Source organism: Erythrolamprus reginae, chromosome 6 (genome assembly GCF_031021105.1).
Source record: "Erythrolamprus reginae isolate rEryReg1 chromosome 6, rEryReg1.hap1, whole genome shotgun sequence".
Lineage (NCBI taxonomy): Eukaryota > Metazoa > Chordata > Lepidosauria > Squamata > Dipsadidae > Erythrolamprus > Erythrolamprus reginae.
Genome location: NC_091955.1, coordinates 77,194,402 through 77,215,288, shown reverse-complemented (window position 1 = coordinate 77,215,288; position 20,887 = coordinate 77,194,402). Strand labels below are relative to the sequence as shown.

General features: G+C 45.3%; 1 protein-coding gene and 1 long non-coding RNA gene across 5 annotated transcripts in view; one reads left to right on the top strand and one right to left on the bottom strand.

Moving 5' to 3' along the window:
- SLC37A3 (solute carrier family 37 member 3) overlaps nucleotides 1-9,847 on the top strand; it is a 48,824-nt gene extending 38,977 nt beyond the window's left edge. For 2 of the 3 annotated variants that reach the window (XM_070756323.1, XM_070756324.1), the window contains exons 14-15: nucleotides 4,078-4,143; nucleotides 6,199-7,215. In XM_070756323.1, coding sequence (XP_070612424.1) covers nucleotides 4,078-4,143; nucleotides 6,199-6,291 — 159 coding nt within the window. In that variant the 3' untranslated portion in view covers nucleotides 6,292-7,215. Of the gene's footprint in view, nucleotides 1-4,077; nucleotides 4,144-6,198; nucleotides 7,216-9,648 lie in introns of those variants that run through there. The other variant, XR_011559516.1, reaches the window with a different exon arrangement.
- Nucleotides 4,044-20,887, bottom strand: part of LOC139169758 (uncharacterized) — a 79,633-nt gene continuing 62,789 nt past the window's right edge. For both annotated transcript variants that reach the window (XR_011559517.1, XR_011559518.1), the window contains exons 2-3: nucleotides 4,779-4,883; nucleotides 4,044-4,137 (exon numbers count right to left, since the gene is read on the bottom strand). This is a non-coding gene — a long non-coding RNA (uncharacterized lncRNA). The remainder of the gene's footprint in view (nucleotides 4,138-4,778; nucleotides 4,884-20,887) is intronic.

The following is a 20,887-nucleotide window of genomic DNA, read 5'->3' as shown; positions in this document are numbered from 1 at the left end:
CCCTGTTCATGCAGCTTAGGATTGTGTTGGCTTTTTTAGCCGCTGCTGCACATTGTGTCGATCTTGTGGGGTTGCAGAACCAAACCAGACAGTGATAGAGGTGCAGTTGACAGACTCAATGATTCCTCTGTAGAACTGTATCAGCAGCTCCTTGGGCAATTTGAGCTTCCTGAGTATAATGGTGCAACATAAAATAATAAACAGTGTGGAATTCCTCTCAGCTTTCTTCTGACTCTGGAGTGGTTTTTCTCTAAGAAATTACTAATCCTTTACCTCATGACCTCAGGAAGCAACGCCGTGCTTTTCAAAGCGGTAAGACTGGCCATTGTGTGAAGATAACAATGGTGTGCCTTCCGTAGAATTAATTATTCCTAGCCGTTGCCGTTCTACCAATTTTTCGGTCTTCCTTTATTCACGAGGGCTTTGTGTCTGACAAATTGTTTCCTCTACTTCCTTTCCTACCTAAGATTGCTGTTATCTGTGACAGTATATCACCATAGCAACCAGCCGAGATTCCACAAAACTGGGCTGTCTCCCCTAGTGGGAAGTCAGTGCGTCGGAAATACGTTGAACTTGTCAAAAAAAGGAAGAAACATAGAAACATAGAAGACTGACGGCAGAAAAAGACCTCATGGTCCATCTAGTCTGCCCTTATACTATTTCCTGTATTTTATCTTACAATGGATATATGTTTATCCCAGGCATGTTTAAATTCGGTTACTGTGGATTTACCAACCACGTCTGCTGGAAGTTTGTTCCAAGGATCTACTACTCTTTCAGTAAAATAATATTTTCTCATGTTGCCTTTGATCTTTCCCCCAACTAACTTCAGATTGTGTCCCCTTGTTCTTGTGTTCACTTTCCTGTTAAAAACAGTTCCCTCCTGAACCCTATTTAACCCTTTAACATATTTAAATGTTTCGATCATGTCCCCCCTTTTCCTTCTGTCTTCCAGACTATACAGATTGAGTTCATTAAGTCTTTCCTGATACGTTTTATACTTAAGACCTTCCACCATTCTTGTAGCCCGTCTTTGGACCCGTTCAATTTTGTCAATATCTTTTTGTAGGTGAGGTGAGGTTCTTTAAGAAGCCTTAAAGAACACAACGCACGAAACATGAAATGCGCCCAGGTTTATGCCAGCGGTTGAAACGAGGGCACTTTGGACCAAACCTCTCCAGAACCGTTTGAAGTGATTTGTGGAAGGGGATAAAAAGCAGAAGAAACATTATTTATTGATGCATAAAATGTCCCGAGTGAAAAGATGTAATTTCCTTGCAAAAGTAAACATGAAGTCTGTTTTGAGCTAGTTTGTCTACGGTGCAACTTATGTAGCCTGTTTAGCTTTCAAGCCCTATTAAGTTTGACATTTTTTTTTAACTCTTGGATTCCCAGTATCTGTCTTTCAGCCAGTCACATTTAGCACCAAACTGTTTATATAATTTAGAGCAGGGGTCTCCAACCTTGGCAACTGTTGTGATTCAGCCTGAGGCTCCTCAGGGACCGGCTGGAGCTCTGCCGGATCCATGCCCAGAGGAGGAGGACAGAGAACAGGAGGGGGAGGACCAGGCAGACGGGGGAGAGGAACGTCAGGAAGAGGAGGAGGGAGAGCAGCCTGAGACCCCCAGGGGGGGCCTCTCCCCAGCTAGTAGCCTGGATTCATTGGATGAAGACGCACAGGCTATAATACACATTAGGCAGCGACGTGCAGCTCAAAGACGGGGCCAATTAGAAAGGTATTTCCATCCCTGAATTGGCAACAGCTGGGTTTGGGTGTGGTTCTCCTCAGCAGGGCTGAAAAGGCAGGCCCGCCCTTACAGTCTTGTGGAGAGTTATCAACTGGGAGTCCTGTGACCTTGCTTCGATTCTTGGCATCTCTGATCTTGGCTTGTGGCCTAGAAGTCTGGAAGACTTGCGGGAGGCGTGGGTTTTATTATCTCCAGCGTTGTTTTTGCCAGCAAGAATCCTGTTTTATTGCCTGGCCTTCGTGAAACCTCTGTGAAGCTTCATAGTGTTCCTGTCTGTAAGAACAGTTTTTGTTACCTGTGTTTGCTTTCAAGTATATAAACTGCCTTTGCTTTTTACCAGTGTGTCTGGCTACTCTTTTTGGTTGGTGTTGGCGTCTGGGGGGAGCCAGACAGAACAGCAACTTTACGACTTGCGGACTTCAACTCCCAGAATTCCTCAGCCAGCGGAATTCTGGGAGTTGAAGTCCGCAAGTTGTAAAGTGGCCAAGGTTGGAGACCCCTGATTTAGTGGCTGCCTGATTCTAATCACGAATTATGTGAAGTGGGAGTTCTCCGGACCACCTGATTTAATTTGTGCTATTTTATGTGCTCCTTCCTTCCTCCCTCTCTTTCTCTCTTTTCTTAATTATAAAAAAAAGAAATTTGGAGGAATTTGGAGATAGTACAGGAAGAGAGCGGCACTTTGCCAGAGTAGCAATATCGGTTTCTCATTAGAAGAGAAGGTGGCATTTGGGAAAGATTTCCAGGATGAGATCATTCCTCTGATCTTCTGGAAGTCAAAGAAGGCACTGTCGGACTTAAACCAAACAGTTCATTGATTGGTTGTTGGTTTTTTTGCTAAGCCACCTTTGAAGGGCAGAAGCTGTCCCACAGGAGGTTTGCCACAATAAGAATCCAATGAAAACATAAACTGCTCAAAAAAATAAATGGAAACATAGAAACATAGAAGATTGACGGCAGAAAAAGACCTCATGGTCCATCTAGTCTGCCCTTATACTATTTTCTGTATTTTATCTTAGGATGGATATATGTTTATCCCAGGCATGTTTAAATTCAGTTACTGTGGATTTATCTACCACGTCTGCTGGAAGTTTGTTCCAAGGATCTACTACTCTTTCAGTAAAATAATATTTTCTCATGTTGCTTTTGATCTTTCCCCCAACTAACTTCAGATTGTGTCCCCTTGTCCTTGTGTTCACTTTCCTATTAAAAACAATTCCCTCCTGGACCTTATTTAACCCTTTAACTCTTCGGAGAGGGGCGGCATACAAATCTAAGTAATAAATAAATAAATAAATAAATAAATAAATGTTTCAATCATGTCCCCCCTTTTCCTTCTGTCCTCCAGACTATACAGATTGAGTTCATTAAGTCTTTCCTGATACGTTTTATGCTTAAGACCTTCCACCATTCTTGTAGCCCGTCTTTGGACCCCTTCAATTTTGTCAATATCTTTTTGTAGGTGAGGTCTCCAGAACTGAACACAGTATTCCAAATGTGGTCTCACCAGCGCTCTATATAGCGGGATCATAATCTCCCTCTTTCTGCTTGTTATACCTCTAGCTATGCTAGAGATCTATCCTAGATCTGAATGAATGAAATATTCTCATTGAATACTTTGTTCTGTACAAAGTTGAATGTGTACAACAGCAGGTGAAATTGATTGTCCATCAGTGTTGCTTCCTAAGTGGACAGTTTGATTTCACAGAAGTTTGATTTACTTGGAGTTATATTGTGTTGTTTAAGTGTTCCCTTTATTCTTTTGACCAGTGTATAATAATAATAATAGAATAACACTATAATGAACCTTAGGAAATGTGCAGACCTCTGCAGCGGAACATTTATCCATCATAATTTAAAATCGAAGCAGTGTTGCGGTGCCGCAGTTAAAGCCCAACTACTTTTCGTTTAGGAACGTGGTGGCTCAGCGACTCAGACGCTGAGCTTCTCGATCAGAAAGGTCGGCAGTTCAGCAGTTCGAATCCCTAACGCCGCATAACGGACTGAGCTCCCGTTACTTGTCCCAGCTTCTGCCAATCTAACAGTTCGAAAGCACGTAAAAATAGGAAAATATGGATCACCTTTGGTGGGAAGGTAACAGTGTTCTGTGCGTCTTTGCCTATGCACCAAAGACAAATTCCTTGTGTGTCTTCGGCGAAATCACATTCGCCATCATCAGGCTGATGTTATTGGCTTTGTATACCCGTGAAAATCTACGTAAATATATATGTATGAGAGAGATATGTATGTATAAACAAAGTAATAGAAAAATAAAACTCATATGCATTCCTCTTATGATGTAGATTTATTGTGTTTTCTTTCCTTCTAGTATTTAGTATCTTTGATCCAGGAGAGGTTGGGATGGATGCAAGTTTTCTATTTCTTCATTCTGATGGTAAGAAAACATTTTTTTAAAAAAAAATAGATTATAACCTTCCCCACCAAGCAGCAAGAAAGAAAATATCCAGACATGAAATTGTTGAGCAAACAGATTAAAACTCCTGGTTTAGCATTATGCTAAAACTACAGTGCTAGAGTGCAAGACTATACATTATCCAGTTTAGATCAATGGGAGTTTCTTCTCACTTAAAAAAAAAAGATTGTGGCCCCAGTGAGATAAAGGCAGAAAAGTAAGAGTCAAATAAAGAATGTCTTGATTGATGGCTCAATGTTTTCATTATTGAATTGCTAATAATTGGCTGGTGTCCAGCCCCTTGGTCCCCATGCTGATGGCAATTCTCAACCAAAATTGTTGTAAGTGAATATTTAAACATTTTGAATAAGGAGAATGAAACACATAGTTTACATTCTTAGCTAAAATTCATCCAAAGAAGATGAAGGGCAGTCAAACCTTATAGAGGCTTTCAATATTTTATTTTTAACTTCCTTGCCTTTTTATCCTGGAAGGATTACATTTCCTCAATTTCACAGGAGATGGCATTTGTATGAATCAGCTGATTGACAACTGTAACACATTGAATATAATTTTGTTCATAGGTTGCATGACATACAATACGAAACAGCTCTCACGTGAAATTGAGATGGTTAGGGTCTCATCTGTATCGTTGATAATGGGTGTAATTTCCAGTCTGTAATTGGTCTGCCATCTCAACACTCTGTATTTGAAGAATGTACCTGAAAGGAAAGCAGAAATCCTGAACACATTTAGAGTAACTAGGTTAGTTAGAACTCTTGAGTAAGTGATATAGCATTGTACCATCTCTTAATATCTAAAACATTTCTTAATATTTAAATACAGTGGTATCTCTACCTACGAACGCCTCTACTTACAAACTTTTCTAGATAAGAGCCGGGTGTTCAAGATTTTTTGCCTCTTCTCAAGAACCATGTTCCACTTACAAACCCGAGTCTCCGAAACTATATTTCTTCCATGCGGGATTATACAGTTTGATAAATGCACGCCTTTCATCACCAGGGGCAAGTTGCAGAAACTAGAGGGATCTCGGAGTCCTAGTGGAAAACCATTTAAATATGATTCAGCAGTGTGCAGCAGCTGCCAAAAAACCAACAGAGTTCTAAGCCAGTGTTTCCCAACCTTGGCCACTCAAAGAGATCTGGACTTCAACTCCCAGAATTCTCCAGCCAGCGAATGCGGGCTGGGGAATTCTGGGAGTTGAAGTCTAGATCTCTTCAAGTGGCCAAGGTTGGGAAACGCTGCTCTAAGCAGCGCTAACAGAGGGACAGAATCAAAATTAGAATACTGCATCCAATTTTGGTCGCCACAATGTAAAAAGAATGTTGAGACTCTAGAAAGAGTGCAGGGAAGAGCAACAAAGAGCATTAAGGGACTGGGGATTAAAATTAAAGAACGGTTGCTGGAATTGAGTATGTCTAGTTTAATGAAAGATTAGGGGCTGACATAATAACAGTGTTCCAATATCTTAACAGGCTGCCACAAAGAAAAGGGAGTCAAGTTATTCTCCAAAGCACCGGAGGGTAGAACAAGAAGCAATGGGTGGAAACTAATCTAGGAGAGAAATCCTAGAATGAAGGAGAAATTTCTTGACAATTAGAACAACTAATTAGTGGAATGACTTTCCTCCAGAAGTTGTGGATTTTTATTCGAACAATGGGAGTTTTTAAGAAGAGATTGGACAACCATTTGTTTGAAATTGTGTAGGGCTCGTGTTTCGCCCTCCCCAGGCTCCAAAGGCTTCCCTGGAGCCAGGGAAGGGCAAAAATGCCCTCCCCCACCCCCCTGGAGGCTCTCTGGAAGCCAAAAATGTCCTCCCAGAGCCTCTGTCCAAGCCAAAAATCAGCTGGCCAGCACACACATGCACGTTGGAGCTGAGTTAGGGCAATGGCTTGCGTGCTACCTGTGGCACCTATGCCATAGGTTCGCCATCACTTCTCTAGAGCTAATGCCATAATTGCATTGAACCACATTGTGCCTCTGCCTTCCAAACGATTCCTATCTTTTTTTTTGCAGACCAGCTTAACGGTGGTCTTCATCATGCCGTTGATAGTGAAGGAAACCAACATGCTCCTTTCGCAGAGGCGCCTGCGCAGGTTGGCTGGCTGACCCTCTTCTCTTCCGTGGACTGGGGTTTTTTTTTTTTGTTTTGTTTTTCCCTAAGGGGAAACTTGGCACTTCAGGCCTTTTGCCTTCATTTCTTGATTTACATCCACAAAGATCGGATTTGCTGAGAAATGGCCACCGACGACATTCATCGCTGAAAGATTGTCATCTAAATCCCGTCTGAAGATAACGCTACGGAAACCCAACAACTGGGGAAGAGCTGACTGTGTGTTTGGAAGTCTTGAGTGAGTGCAACAGTGAGAGATGTTTTCTCTTTCGATTTTTGCCTCTCGTTTCCAAGGCTTGTTGATGGGGTTGTCAAGATCAAATGATAAAACATTGAGCTTGTGTGTGCGTGGGAGAGAAAGTTGTGCCTAGGAAAAGCATTTGTATAGTAAACCCCTGATTTAATGGATCAAGGGAATGGAAGGGAGTGTCTATTAAAGCTGGAATGAGATTGTTCAAGGTCAAAATATACCCATACATGAAATTACTTTTAATAATCATAAGTGAATCACCTATGGAGCCAAAGGTAAAAGCTACACCTGAAAATACAAACATTTATACCTTTTGTCACAAAATAGAATCCCCAACTCTTGTAAAAGAGTTTGAGATAGCCACTAACTCAGTGTTTCCCAACCTTGGCAACTTGAAGATATTTGGACTTCAACTCCCAGAATTCCTCAGCTAGCAAATGCTGGCTGGGGAATTCTGGGAGTTGAAGTCCAGATATCTTCAAGTTGCCAAGGTTGGGAAACACTGCACTAACTGATTTATTAACTAATTATTTATTAACTATTTTTTTAAAAAAAGAAAACAAATTATGGACGTGCAGCAGCAGAAATCATTGCCTGACCTGACTTGACCCATTGCTTGGGATGAATTCTGATACTGCCTGAAATTCAAACCAAAAAAAATAAAATAAAATCCAGATCCAACCGATTTTGCCCATTGCATTCGAGATCCATTCAATGGAGGATTTACTATACTTGCTTACTATACTTGTGCTCATTTATTGGTGGCAATCTGGAGGTCTTCCAGATGTTTTTAAACTTTAGGTTCCTTTGGCTCTGCTGGCTAGGGCTGATGGGAACTGGAGTTCCGCAGCAAGAAAAGAGCCATTTTACCTGTGCTGTTGCCAAAAGAAGATACCAATGTTATTTACAAAGGGGGAAATCCTTCAGAAATAGTGTTTTCCCCACCTCCACTCACAAACCAGAGTGGAATCATCAAGGAAAAAAAAAAAAGCTTCGCCAGCTCATGACTGGTGCCTTTACACAAACCGACCCTTGTATATTTCTTTGGTACTGTAATAAGTTTGGATCTTTGTGTTGTAATCCAGCCCCCCCCCCCCAAAAAAAAAAAAACCAGAGGAAATGGACAGCGCTCTTTACGTTTTACTTTGGTGAAAAGGAAAGGCATTTCCAACTACAGTGATACCTTGTCTTACAAAAGCCTCATAGAAACATAGAAACATAGAAGTCTGACGGCAGAAAAAGACCTCATGGTCCATCTAGTCTGCCCTTATACTATTTTCTGTATTTTATCTTAGGATGGATATATGTTTATCCCAGGCATGTTTAAATTCAGTTACTGTGGATTTATCTACCACGTCTGCTGGAAGTTTGTTCCAAGGATCTACTACTCTTTCAGTAAACTAATATTTTCTCATGTTGCTTTTGATCTTTCCCCCAACTAGCTTCAGATTGTGTCCCCTTGTCCTTGTGTTCACTTTCCTATTAAAAACACTTCCCTCCTGGACCTTATTTAACCCTTTAATATATTTAAATGTTTCGATCATGTCCCCCCCTTTTCCTTCTGTCCTCCAGACTATACAGATTGAGTTCATTAAGTCTTTCCTGATACGTTTTATGCTTAAGACCTTCCACCATTCCTGTAGCCCGTCTTTGGACCCGTTCAATTTTGTCAATATCTTTTTGTAGGTGAGGTCTCCAGAACTGAACACAGTATTCCAAATGTGGTCTCCCCAGCATTCTATATAGCGGGATCATAATCTTCCTCTTCCTGCTTGTTATACCTCTAGCTATGCAGCCAAGCATCCTACTTGCTTTCCCTACCACCTGACTGCACTGTTCACCCATTTTGAGACTGTCAGAAATCACTACCCATAAATCCTTTTCTTCTGAAGTATTTGCTAACACAGAACTGCCGATACAATACTCAGACTGAGGATTCCTTTTCCCCAAGTGCATTGTTTTACATTTGGAAACATTAAACTGCAGTTTCCATTGCTTTGACCATTTATCTAGTAAAGCTAAATCATTTCCCATATTACAGGCGCCTCCAGGAATATCAACCCTATTGCACACTTTAGAGTTATCGGCAAATAGGCAAACCTTCCCTACCAAACCTTCCCCTTCATCATACAAACTTTTCGAGATACAAACCCTGGGTTTAAGATTTTTTTTGCCTCTTCTTCAAAACTATTTTCACCTTACAAGCCCACCGCTGCCACTTGGATGCCCCGCCTCCAGACTTCCGTTGCCAGCAAAGTCCCCATTTTTGCGCTGCTGGGATTCCCCTGAGGCTCCCCTCCATGGGAAACTCCACCTCCGGACTTCCGTGTTTTTGTGATGCTGCAGGGAAATCCCAGCAGTGCAAAAACAGGCGCTTTGCTGGCCACAGAAGTCCAGAAGTGGGGTTTCCCAGAGAGGGGGAGCCTCAGTGAAATGGCAACATCGCAAAAACACAAGAGGTCCGGAGGTGGGGTTTCGAGGACTTGGGTGTTTTTGCAATGCTGCGATTTCATTGATGCTCCCTTCGCTGGGAAACCCCACCTCCGGACTTCCGTTGCCAGCGAGCTTGTTTTTGCGATGCTGGGATTCCTCTGCTGGGATTCCCCTGCAGCATCGCAAAAACATAGAAGTCCAGAGGTGGGGTTTCCCATGGAGGGGAGCCTCAGGAGAATCCCAGCAGCGCAAAAACAGGCGCTTCGGCTGGCAAAAGTGGTGAATTTTGGGCTTGCACGCATTGATTGCTTTTCCATTGATTCCTATAGGGAACATCGTTTCGTCTTACAAACTTTTCACCTTAAGAACCTCTTCCCGGAACCAATTAAGTTTGTAAGACAAGGTATCACTGTATTTAGTATCAAAGGAGCATTTCAGAGTCGCCTGTGCCAACCCCACTGCCGGTTTTTGCAAGCTTTTTGGTAGCTCCCTAACTGAATTTTTTTTTTAAAAAAAGGAAAAAAAATATACAACAGGGCACTATTAAAGCAGCTGAAATCCTTGGTGTCCTTGTGTAAACAGAACATTTGTAGGGTGTTTGTTTGATCTCCAAATATTTGTCCTATCCAGATGTTCATGTTAATTTAACCTTCTGTCTCTCTCTCTCTAGCAGAGCAACCGCATTCCGTACTTGATTTTTATCTTCTCTTAACTGTCTAATATGTGAAAAGAAGCTGATCCTCTCGAGATGAGCAGAGCCAACTATTTTATATGGAGGGGGTAGTAATCACAGTTTTACTAGGATCTTTGCATTTTTGTTTTTTTAAAATAGGTTTGAGAAAATGGGAATAAAAGGGAAATGATTATCATCATTTGAGATTGTTTACTGTGTCTCCTTTACTGGAGATCACTGTCGCCTTTAGATACTTGGAGACCTCTTGGTTACTTTTTAAGGACTCCACCAAGCCTGATCCTTCCTTTCTTAAGACTTTATAACTACAATCTATAATCCTCACCAAAGGCACTCTGTGGGTAGGGCTGGCCATTACATAATGTGCATAGCTACTCCTTCCCGCCCAAAAAAGCTACATTGGTTACTTTTCCCCCTTATCTTTAGCCTCTAGATCAGTGCTGGCGAACCTTTTTCTCCGTACTGAAGGAGTGGGTCCAGCAGTCACATGGGTTGCTCCTGTCCAATCCGTTGGAACTGAGCCTAGTATTAAAAAAGACTGCTGGATCCGCCCCTTCCCCAGAATTCGCTCAGTTCGCATATCCTGCGGTTGTATTGTGATAGCTTGTTCAACATTCTAACACCTTCCCTTCGACTTTTCCTTCAAAAAATAGTAAGATTATTGTCTTTATTCATTACTTGCACCATTGCGCCAGCCGTTTAAAGAAAAAAAGTAAAAAAGCGGCTCGGTTTTTTTCCCTTAGGAGAAGTGGCGGTTTCGTTTTCCCCCGGCGGTTTTGCCGGTTACGATTCCTGCGGCCGCTAGTGGATTCTTCTAATCCCTTGGCCCGGAGGTCCTGGTGCAAGTATTTATCGATTATATTATTGATTATTTATCGTAAATATTTAAGGGCTTAAAAGAAATACCTCCTGCGGAGTGAGACGCCTTCCAGTCTCCTGGACTTAGTCGATCGCTTTTCCCTTAAGAAATTCTACAGAGCGATCTTTTCGGCGCGAAGGCCTTCGCGCCCTTTTTTAAATCTAGGCCTCTCGTGTTGGCCTCCTGCCAGCCGTGTAGGCCTCAGTCCACCGCGTGGATCCCGGAGCGGGCCTTGGGGGTCCCAGGCTAAATTCTCCACCGGCTAAGCCTCCAACCAGGGTGCCTTGGTTTACTTAATTATAAAGTTTAGGGAGGCTGGCCCCGCTGGATTTGGGGGCACGAACTCTGGGTTTGCCCAGATTGTCCTCACTCTTCAGCAGCTTCGAGGCCTCGAAGCAGGATCCATTCCTCTTGGGAAGTCCTTAAAATTCTTCTCCTTATTATTTAATTATTGGCTCAGCCTTGTCTTCTGTTAATTGTCAGACTATGGCTTCTTTTCCCAAGAGAGGCACAACTAAAGGTCCCAAAGAGGTTAGGCCTACTGGTAATTCTCTACTGAAGTTCCCCAGGCCTCTTCCTCCTCTTCCTCAGGCACCCATTCCTTAGCCAAGCCCACCAGGGCTGAGAAGAGAAGGGACCCAGCCCTACAAAAAATACATGATAAATCAGCCAAACTTTTTAAGGTGCAGGCCCAAGTGCATATCAATCCAACCCCCCCGGAGGCCTCTAACCTGCCTCTTTCTGGGGTTCCTGTGCTATCCCTGGATGAGCCAAACCTAAATCCACCCCAACCTAACCTATGGGGTTTAGATCCAGAGGAGCCAGATATTACCGAGGATTCCTCCCAGCCAGAACCTGCTCAGGCCCTCAGGGATCCTCCGGCTTTTCCGGCTGATATTTCTTCCCTGCCTCCGGAGTTTCAGTCTATCTTGACTATTCTGACTAACACCATTGACGCTAATCTCTCATCTTTCAATGTGCCTTATCTGTCTCATCCCCCACCACGCTCCTCCCGTCCCGTGAGTTCTTCTCCTTCCTACAGAGCCCCAACCATGGAGGTCTCTGACTCCTCTCAGGAAGAGGATGAGGATGTGGATGCAGAAGAGGATGATGACCCATTTCAGCGTCTGTCGGAAGATGAGGAATCTCAGATTAAGATTCCAGCCCCAGCTGCTATCTTTCCTTCGCAGCTTTTCAAATCTCTCCTGTTTAAAGCTAGAGTATCCACGGGGCTAGCCGGGCAAGAAAAACAGGCTACTTCTTCCTCAGACCCTCCGGAAGAAAATCTTCCTTAGTTCATGGGAGAACAGGAAGACAATGAGGTAATACCTATGCCCTAGTTGTTTAAGGATGCCTTGCTTAAACAGTGGGAACACCCAACTGTTGGCTTTACTCCCACTCCCAGGACAAGAAGCTCTACAAGCTCTTCTCCTCCTATGAGGAACTCCTAACATGTCCCAAGCCAGATGAACCAGTGAAGACACTCCACTCGACTGCTGCCATACCGGGCGAAGCAGAGGAGGTCCTCCGGCCAGAGGACAAACGACTTGAGCAAATGCTCAAAAGGAGTCTCCTTGCAGACTCATGGGCCAGTAAGAGTGCTGCAGCGGCATCCTTCTTTTCCAGAGCTATGCTCTTGTGGCTTCGTCAGCTCCAACCACACCTGCCTCCAGATGACTTACGGGGCCAACAGGATTTCAACAAAATCTTCACAGCTCCCCGATATGTAGCAGATGCTTCCCTCCAATCTTCCAGATTTGCAGCCAGGTCAGTAGCAGCCTCCACATCGGCCAGAAGACTTCTATGCTCCGCCCTTGGCAGGCGGGAGTAAGACAGAAGTGGCAGTTAGCCATGGGTCCACTGAAACGTAACCTCCTCTTCGGAGACCTTCTGAACCCTCTCCTTACGGAGACCACAGACAAGAAAAAGGTCTTGGGACCTACCACCAAGAAGGCCCCTAAACCGCAGCCCTCTCGGCGCACAGGGCGTCAACAGGATCAGGGCTTCGCATTTCAAAGGAATCCAGGTCAGTATTCCCCTCGGTTTCGATCCCAATCTAGAACCACCAGGGGCAGAGGTTCCTGTTATCAGAGAGGATCCTCTTCTACCAGGGCTTTCAAAAGAGCCAGTTGGTAAGTTTTCCTCCTTTCCCATAGGCGGTCGCCTAGCCTGGTTCTCTTCCGCCGGGCACCGTTCTTGTAAGGACCCCTGGGTCATTGACACTGTGGAAAGGGGCCTAAGGTTAGAGTTCATTTCACCTCCCCCTAACCGTTTTATTTCTTGTCCTTCTCCCAGTTCCACTCCATCTCGTATCCGAATGGAGGAGGCTATTTCTCTTTTGTTGACTATTAGAGCTTTTCAACCGGTCCCCTCTCTCCAGAGAGGTTTAGGCTTCTATTCCATCCTCTTCATGGTCCCTAAGACCTCTGGAGGCTGGAGAGCCATCTTAGATCTAAAGAATTTGAACCGGTTCATAAAATATAGGGAATTCAAAATGCATTCCTTATCTTCCATTTTAGCAGCTCTACATCAGGGAGACTTTATGGGGTCTCTGGATCTCTCGGAGGCCTACCTCCATATTCCCATTGCCAAGGTCCATAGGAATTTTCTGCGCTTTGCCTTTCAAGGCAGGCATTTTCAGTATAGGGCTATGCCATTTGGGCTCTCCTCAGCTCCCAGAGTCTTCACTAAACTCTTGGGATCCTTGGCAGCTCATATCCGGGCCTCTCCCGTTCATATTTTATGTTATTTAGATGACATTTTAATTCATGGAAATTCCAGAACTGGTGGGGCTGCAGACCTCTCTTTTACCATGTCGGTTCTACAGAATCATGGTTTCTCCATAAATCTTAAAAAGAGCCACCTTGATCCATCCACTTCCATTCTGCATCTGGGAACTATCATTAATTCTGAGATATCCCAGGTTTTCCTCTCCACTGAGAGAAAACGCAGCATTCTGGATCTCATTGCTCGCATCCTGCCCCAGCAATCTGCCTCCATTGCCACCCTATCTTCCCTTTTGGGTAAAATGGTGTCATGTATTGGTATTGTTCCCGGGGTCCGTGTTCACGCCAGGGAACTACAGTGGCTTCTATTACCCTACCAGAGATCGGGCCACAGCAACTCGAATCGTCGCATCACCATCCCACCGACGGTTCGCAGATCCCTCAAGTGGTGGACTTCTCCAGCCCTAGACAAGGGATCTCCCTTCCGGTGCCCCGACTAGTTTGTAGTCACCACAGATGCCAGCCTCTCGGGCTGGGGAGCCCACGCCCAGGGTCTTTTAGCTCAGGGCACATGGTCACCGGAGGAGGCTTCCAGGCCCATCAATTGACTAGAATTAAGAGCCGTGTCTCTAGCTCTAAAACAATTCCACTCTCACATCTCTAACCAACATGTGCTGATTCTCACCGACAATATAGTCACCAAAGGCCATATTTGCAGACAGGGAGGCACAAGATCCAAGGCCCTCATGAGGGTGGCCCCGAAGTTAGGCCTTTGGGCAGAGAAAAATCTCCAGTCGCTTCTAGCCGACCACATCTCGGGGAGCCTCAATGTCCAAGCGGACTGGCTCTCGCGAGTGACCTTAGATCCAGGCGAGTGGAATCTCCATCAGTCACTGTTCCACCAGATCTGCCTCAGGTTCGGCCATCCAGTGTTGGATCTATTTGCGACCAAAGCCAATGCCCAGCTCCCTCGCTTCATCTCCAGGTTCCCGTCTCCGGGAGCAGAGGCAATCAATGCTCTCAGGAGCCCTTGGCCTCCAGGTCTATTGTATGCCTTCCCTCCAATTCCAATTCTGCCAGACGTGATCAACAAAATCCTCCTGGAGAAGGCCCGAGTAATTCTGATTGCCCCTCACTGGCCTCGCAGGCCCTGGTTCGCGGACCTCCAACAACTGTCCGTCCAGGACCCCTGGCGACTCCCCGTTTCGGAGGATACGTTGCGACAGGGGACCTCCTTCCACCCGGACCCAGAGTGGTTCCGCCTCACCGCCTGGCTATTATCCGGAGGGACTTAGACCTGCGAGGGTATGACCCGGACACAGTGGAAATCATCCTGAAGTCTAGAAGAGGGTCTACCAACCGGATCTACGACCATTCTTGGTCCAAATTCCATCAGTGGTGCTCGCAGGAAGGTTTTTCAGCACCATCCGCCGACACCTGGCCGCCATTTCTTCCGTCTTGGCGGGGCCTCGCAGGCAGCCCCTCCGCTCCTTTCCAGAAATCCAAGAATTTCTAAGAGGAGTGGCCATCCTCAGGCCTTCTAAAATCCACAGATATCCTACCTGGGACTTGCCACGGGTTCTCCACTCCCTTACTCAGGCACCTTACGAACCCCTGAATTCTGCGTCCCTCAGGTACCTATCCTTTAAGGTAGCATTCCTGGTGGCGATTACATCCGCCCGACGCATATCTGAATTGGCAACCCTTTCTATCAGACAGTTTTCACCAGGATAAAGTGGTTCTGCGACTGGACCCCACCTTTCTACCAAAGGTTAGTTCCATGTTTCACAGATCTCAGGATATCATATTACCTTCCTTCTGCCTCCAACGAGAGCATCCCCTGGCAACTAGATGGCACACTCTGGATCTCACTAGAGCGCTAAAGGTTTATATCCAACGCACAAGATCCATCCGGAGATCTGAAGCACTCTTCATAGCCTACCATCCCAGATCCTTGGGATCCAGAGTGTCTTCTACAGTAATAGGTCGTTGGATCAGAGGGACCATCTCTAAGGCCTACGAGACAGCTCCCCTTTCCATTCCAAGGAATATTACTGCGCATTCCACCAGAAGTGCAGCCACATCTGCCGCTTGGGCGACTCAGGCTCCGTTGGAAGAAGTCTGCAAAGCAGCCACTTGGGCCTCGCCAAATTCCTTCATAAGGCACTACAAAATCGATTCGTACGCATCAGCGGACGCTGCCTTCGGCAGTAGAGTACTCCAATCCGTTATCTCTCACGATAGCAATGTACTCCCACCCTAGGGACCTATCTCTTGGGTATGTCCCATGTGACTGCTGGACCCACTCCTTCAGTACGGAGAATAGGCGTTGATTGCTTACCTGAACGCCTCTTCTCGTACGGTGAGTGGGTACAGCAGTCACTTCCCTCCCTATGTGTGGTCTTCTTTACCTTCTATTCTATTTTCTTATAACACATGAGAGTTGAACATTAAAGAGCTTCACTACTGAGCCTAGTCTATGGATTCGCGAATTCTGGGGAAGGGGCGGATCCAGCAGTCTTTTTTAATACTAGGCTCAGTTCCAACGGATTGGACAGGAGCAACCCATGTGACTGCTGTCCCCACTCACCGTACGAGAAGAGGCGTTCAGGTAAGCAATCAACGCCTATTTTCTTCATGTGCCAAAAGAGCATGCTCATGCGCTATCGCGCATGCACAAGTGCCCACACCCATAATTCAATGCCTGGGGAGGACGAAAACACCTTCCCCCAACCAACAGAGGCCCTCTGGAGGCTGGAAACGACCTGTTTCCAAACTTCCGGTGGGCCTCGTGTTTTACCCTCCCCAGGCTGCAAAGGCTTTCCTGTAGCTGGGACCCCCATCCCCCCAGAGGCTCTCTGGCAGCCAAAAATGCCCTCCCAGAGCCTCTGTGCGAGCCAAAATCAGCCGGCCGGCACACACATTAAGTTGGAGCTGAGCTAGGGCAACGGCTCGTGTGCCAGCAGATATGGCTCTGCATGCCACTTGTGGCACCTAGGCCATAGGTTTTCCATCACTGCTCTAGATTAAGGGTTTCAAACTTTGAGGGACGCATTAGAGTTGTGTTTAACCTTGGGGTCCAGGGTGGGCATGGCTAGGATGGCCAGCATGTCAGCACTCATGTTGGGGGGGGGGCTCTTTTGGCCCAAGCGTTCTGCCAGCGAAAACAGGCTCCTGAGCTCCATTTTTAGCTCGATGCCTCCTGCAACACTCTGCCAGTGAAAACAGAGCTCGGGGGGCTGTGTGCAGCCCTCGGGAGCTCCATTTTTGCCAACAGAGGCACTGCAGGCCGGTCCTTTGCTGTTTCCAGGGTGGCCCCATGGGCCAAATCTAAGCTGGCTCTGGCTCCCAGGCCTTGAGTTTGACACTCCTGCTCTAGATCATCTTAATCCAAATTGAGGAATCATTATATCATGAATAAACGCCTAAAAACATTTGGTATAATGAGGCAATTTGAACTAGAAGATGATCTTGAGAAAGCAAGACTTAATATTTAGAGCTGCTGCTTCAAGCACTTGTCTTACATATTCGTACACAGGTCTGCCTTACGAGTTCAGTGACGTTGAGTTAGATCCGATAACATCTGTCTTGTCCTCATCCACTTTTTGTACAAGATGCCATTTTCACATATTTTGGAAATTTCCAGACAGGAATGTATTAACAGGTGCTGTGCTCAGTGGCGTCTATGGTTACCCTACAATTAAATGCAAAATGTTGGATTTTAAATAGCCCAGATCTTGAGAAATCATCAAACCATATAAGATCTTGGTCTTTTTTCTTTGCTCAAATTATGTAATTTTATGGGCATATTAAAAGCATTATTTTTAGCACCTCTGACGCAGCACTTGTTCTTGCGATAATATCTCCTGCCTAAAAAAAGCTTGCTAACTCTCATGTTTACACTTGTGCAAAGTGATGTGGATCAAGCAGACAGACCCCAGGTTTTTTTTTTAATGTGAAAGAACTATGACGTTATCCTGTATTTATGTATTCCTCAATCGCGTACCCACTGGCCTTATTCCTTATGCCCTCCACTTGAATGTTTAATAAATAAGGCATACTCTGGATTCCCACTACAGTGTTCCCTCGACTTTCGTGGGGGGTGCATTCCGAGACCACCCGCGAAAGTCGAATTTACGTGAAATAGAGATGCGGAAGTAAATATACCATTTTTGTCTATGGACAGTATCACAAGCCTTCCCTTACCACTTTAAACTCCTAAATTACAATTTCCCATTCCCTTAGCAACCCTTTAGATTATTACTGACCATGTTTATTTATTAAAGTTTATTAAAAAATACCGTATTTTTCGCTCCATAAGACGCAGTTTTTTTCCTCCCAAAGTAGGATGAAAAATCAGCCCCGTCTTATGGAGCGAAGATGCAGGCAGGGAGGGGGGGAGGCGCTGGAGCAGAGGGGGGGCGGCGATATCCCAGCAGCCAGCTTCCAAGCCGCATTCGCCTTCCTCCGCTGTCGCCAGCCGGAGCGAGCTGCTGGGCTGCGCGTGGCGGGAGAAGCCCGGACAACGCCGGAGCGCTGGGCAGCACTACTGCCGCGGGGAGAGGCGGGCATGTGAGCTGGCGGCATTGGGCTTGGTGGAAAGTCCGGGGGCAGCTCCAGCGACGCCCCTCCCGTGGCTGCTGTTGAGGCGGCAGTGAGAAGCCCGGACAACGCCGGAGCGCTGGGCAGCACTACTGCCGCCGCCGCCACGGGGAGAGGCGGGCATGTGGGCTGGCGGCATTGGGCTTGTGGAAAGTCTGGGGGCAGCTCCAGCGACTCCCCTCCCGTGGCTGCTGTTGAGGCGGCAGCGGTGTCCGCCTCCGGCGCGCGGCTCTCTCTCCATTCTTCTCTTTCCCCCTCTTGGGCTCCGAATGTGGCGGCGGGAAGAGGAAACGAGGCGCAAGGCAGCGCGTCTGCAGGAACGGGTGGTGGGGCGCCGTTGTTGTCCTCACGGCGCAAAGCCACAGTCCCGGATCGCTTGCTTCCCCGGCCAACTGCCTGGGAAAGCGTTTTTCAAATGCGCTGTTATTGTAATAAATATTTTAGCCCACTTTTTGGCTCAAAATTTTTTTTTTCTATTTTCCTCCTCTAAAATTTAGGTGCGTCTTATCAGCAGGTGCGTCTTATAGAGCGAAAAATACGGTATATTTATTAAAGGCGGACGAAAGTTTAGCGGTGACATATGACGTCATCGGGCGGGAAAAACTGTGGTATAGGGGAAAAAACAGCGAAGAATTTTTTTTAATTAATATTTTTGAAAAACCGTGGTATAGACTTTTCACGAAGTTCGAACCCGCGAAAATCGAGGGAACACTATATAAAGAAGGGATAGATTTTTGCAGCGTTATTGTCTGAACTAGCAGGTGACTCTGTAGTTGAAAACAGTGGAAAGAATTGGGCAGGTTATCTTCAGCACAGGCTCAAAGACCCTGGGTTCAAACAACACACTGACCCAGATTCAAACAGGTCTGCGAACGATGAAAATCATCCCAGAGTTGTCCTTTTTCTGAAAGTGCACTATGCCAATGAATGCATGCAGCTGATACTTCATTTTTCTGACTCAATGTGCTGTGCAAACGTAGCCCTTGCAGTTAGTTTGCAGTTTGGTATACAGTGTTCCCTCGATTTTCGCGGGGGGTGCGTTCCGAGACCGCCCGTGAAAGTCGAATTTCCGCGAAGTAGAGATGCGGAAGTAAATACACTATTTTTGGCTATGAACAGTATCCCAAGCCTTCCCCTAACACTTTAAACCCCTAAATTACAATTTCCCATTCCCTTAGCAACCATTTAGATTATTACTCATCATATTTATTTATTAAAGTTTATTAAAAAAAATGTTTTTTAAAGGCAGACAAAAGTTTGGCAATGACATATGACGTCATCGGGCGGGAAAAACCATGGTATAGGGGAAAAACCCCCAAAGTATTTTTTAATTAATATTTTTGAAAAACCGTGGTATAGATGTTCCGTGAAGTTCAAACCCGCGAAAATCGAGGGAACGCTGTATTGTGGGAACTCAGAAAATTGGTTAATTTAAAAATGAAGTAAACTTTTTTTAAAAATGAAAGTGCCACCTTCAAGAACCGAAAACTAGATGAACACTACAAAATGAGTTTCTTTAGTTCTCCTCGACTCAATTTTCAAAACGGCTTTTTAAACCCTGCTGACTTAAATGTCATCTTGACCCTAAATTTCTAATGTTTCGTTGTTATTGAGATTGAGATAAAAAAGAACACTAAGTGAATTGTGAATTTGAGGGAAGAATTGCTTGGTTTTTTAAAAATATTTTATATGTGCTTAATGGTTAGTTTCTTTTTTTAAAAAATGTATATGTTCATGTAGATTTTTAAAATCATGTTGTGGCTGCTGTAAGTGAATTTTTTTGATAATTTAAGAACTTCTTAATCCTGTATCGGTTTACTGTTTTTCTATTATTTTCCTGTCGTGCTGCTCTGTTCCACTGTTCACAATACACAATAGCCTAATTTATGAGAACCTTTTTCCAATATCTTTACCTTTAAATTAAAAATCGACTCCAACAGCAGAAAAAAATTACAGTAAAAGTACATTTTACTTTCATTTTGTTTCTTTTTTGCGCCTTTCTACTAAGTTGTGGCATCAGAGATGCTCTCAACCGTGGACTTTTGTTTTTAATCATGAAAGTACTTTCTTAAAAATTATGCTTACATGATTTGAATTAAATATGAAAGCACGATGTTGGATTCTAGCCCTGCTTTCCAGATTTGGGGACATAATCACTTTTCTCACTTCTGGTTCGCTTGATGGGAGGCCGCCAGAAAAGACCACCCTTCCTGCATATTTTCACCATGACAGAAGAACAGGAAACTTTGTAATCGCATCCTTGAATCGAAATGTGAGAGCTCAGTCTATGGATTTCTTGGCTGATGGGAGGTGAAGACGGGCCAACACTCCGAATGAAACAGCAATCACCCGATCTGGCACCTTTGAACTGTTAGACTATGTCTCCCACTGTCTCCAGCCGGCATAGCTGAAAACTTATGTGAGCTGCAGTTCAATACACAACAGCAGTGAAGGCTCCAGGTTTGCCAAAGTCTGTTCCAGGGTCTGGTAGAATTGGTTGTAATGCAGATTGCCTTCGTTTGAAATACAGTGGTACCTCTAATTACGAACTTAATTCGTCCCGTGACCAGGTTCTTAAGTAGAAAAGTTTGTAAGAAGAAGCGATTTTTCCCATAGGAATCAAGGTAAAAGCAAATAATGTGTGCGATTGGGGAAACCACAGGGAGGGTGGAGGCCCTGTTTCCTCCCAGGAGACTCCTAGCGAGGCCCCAGGGAGGCTTCTTCCTGCCCTTTCCGGCCCTGTTTCCTCCTAGGAGATTCCTAGAGAGGCCCCACAGAGGCTTCTCCCTGCCTTCTCTGGCCCTGTTTCCTCCAAGAAGATTCCTAGAGAGGCCCCACAGAGGCTTCTCCCTGCCCTTTCCGGCCCTGTTTCCTCCCAGGAGATTCGTAGAGAAGCCCCACAGAGGCTTCTCCCTGCCTTTTCTGGCCGTTTCCTCCCAGGAGATTCCTAGAGAGGCCCCACAGAGGCTTCTCCCTGCCTTTTCTGGCCCTGTTTCCTCCCAGGAGATTCGTAGAGAAGCCCCACAGAGGC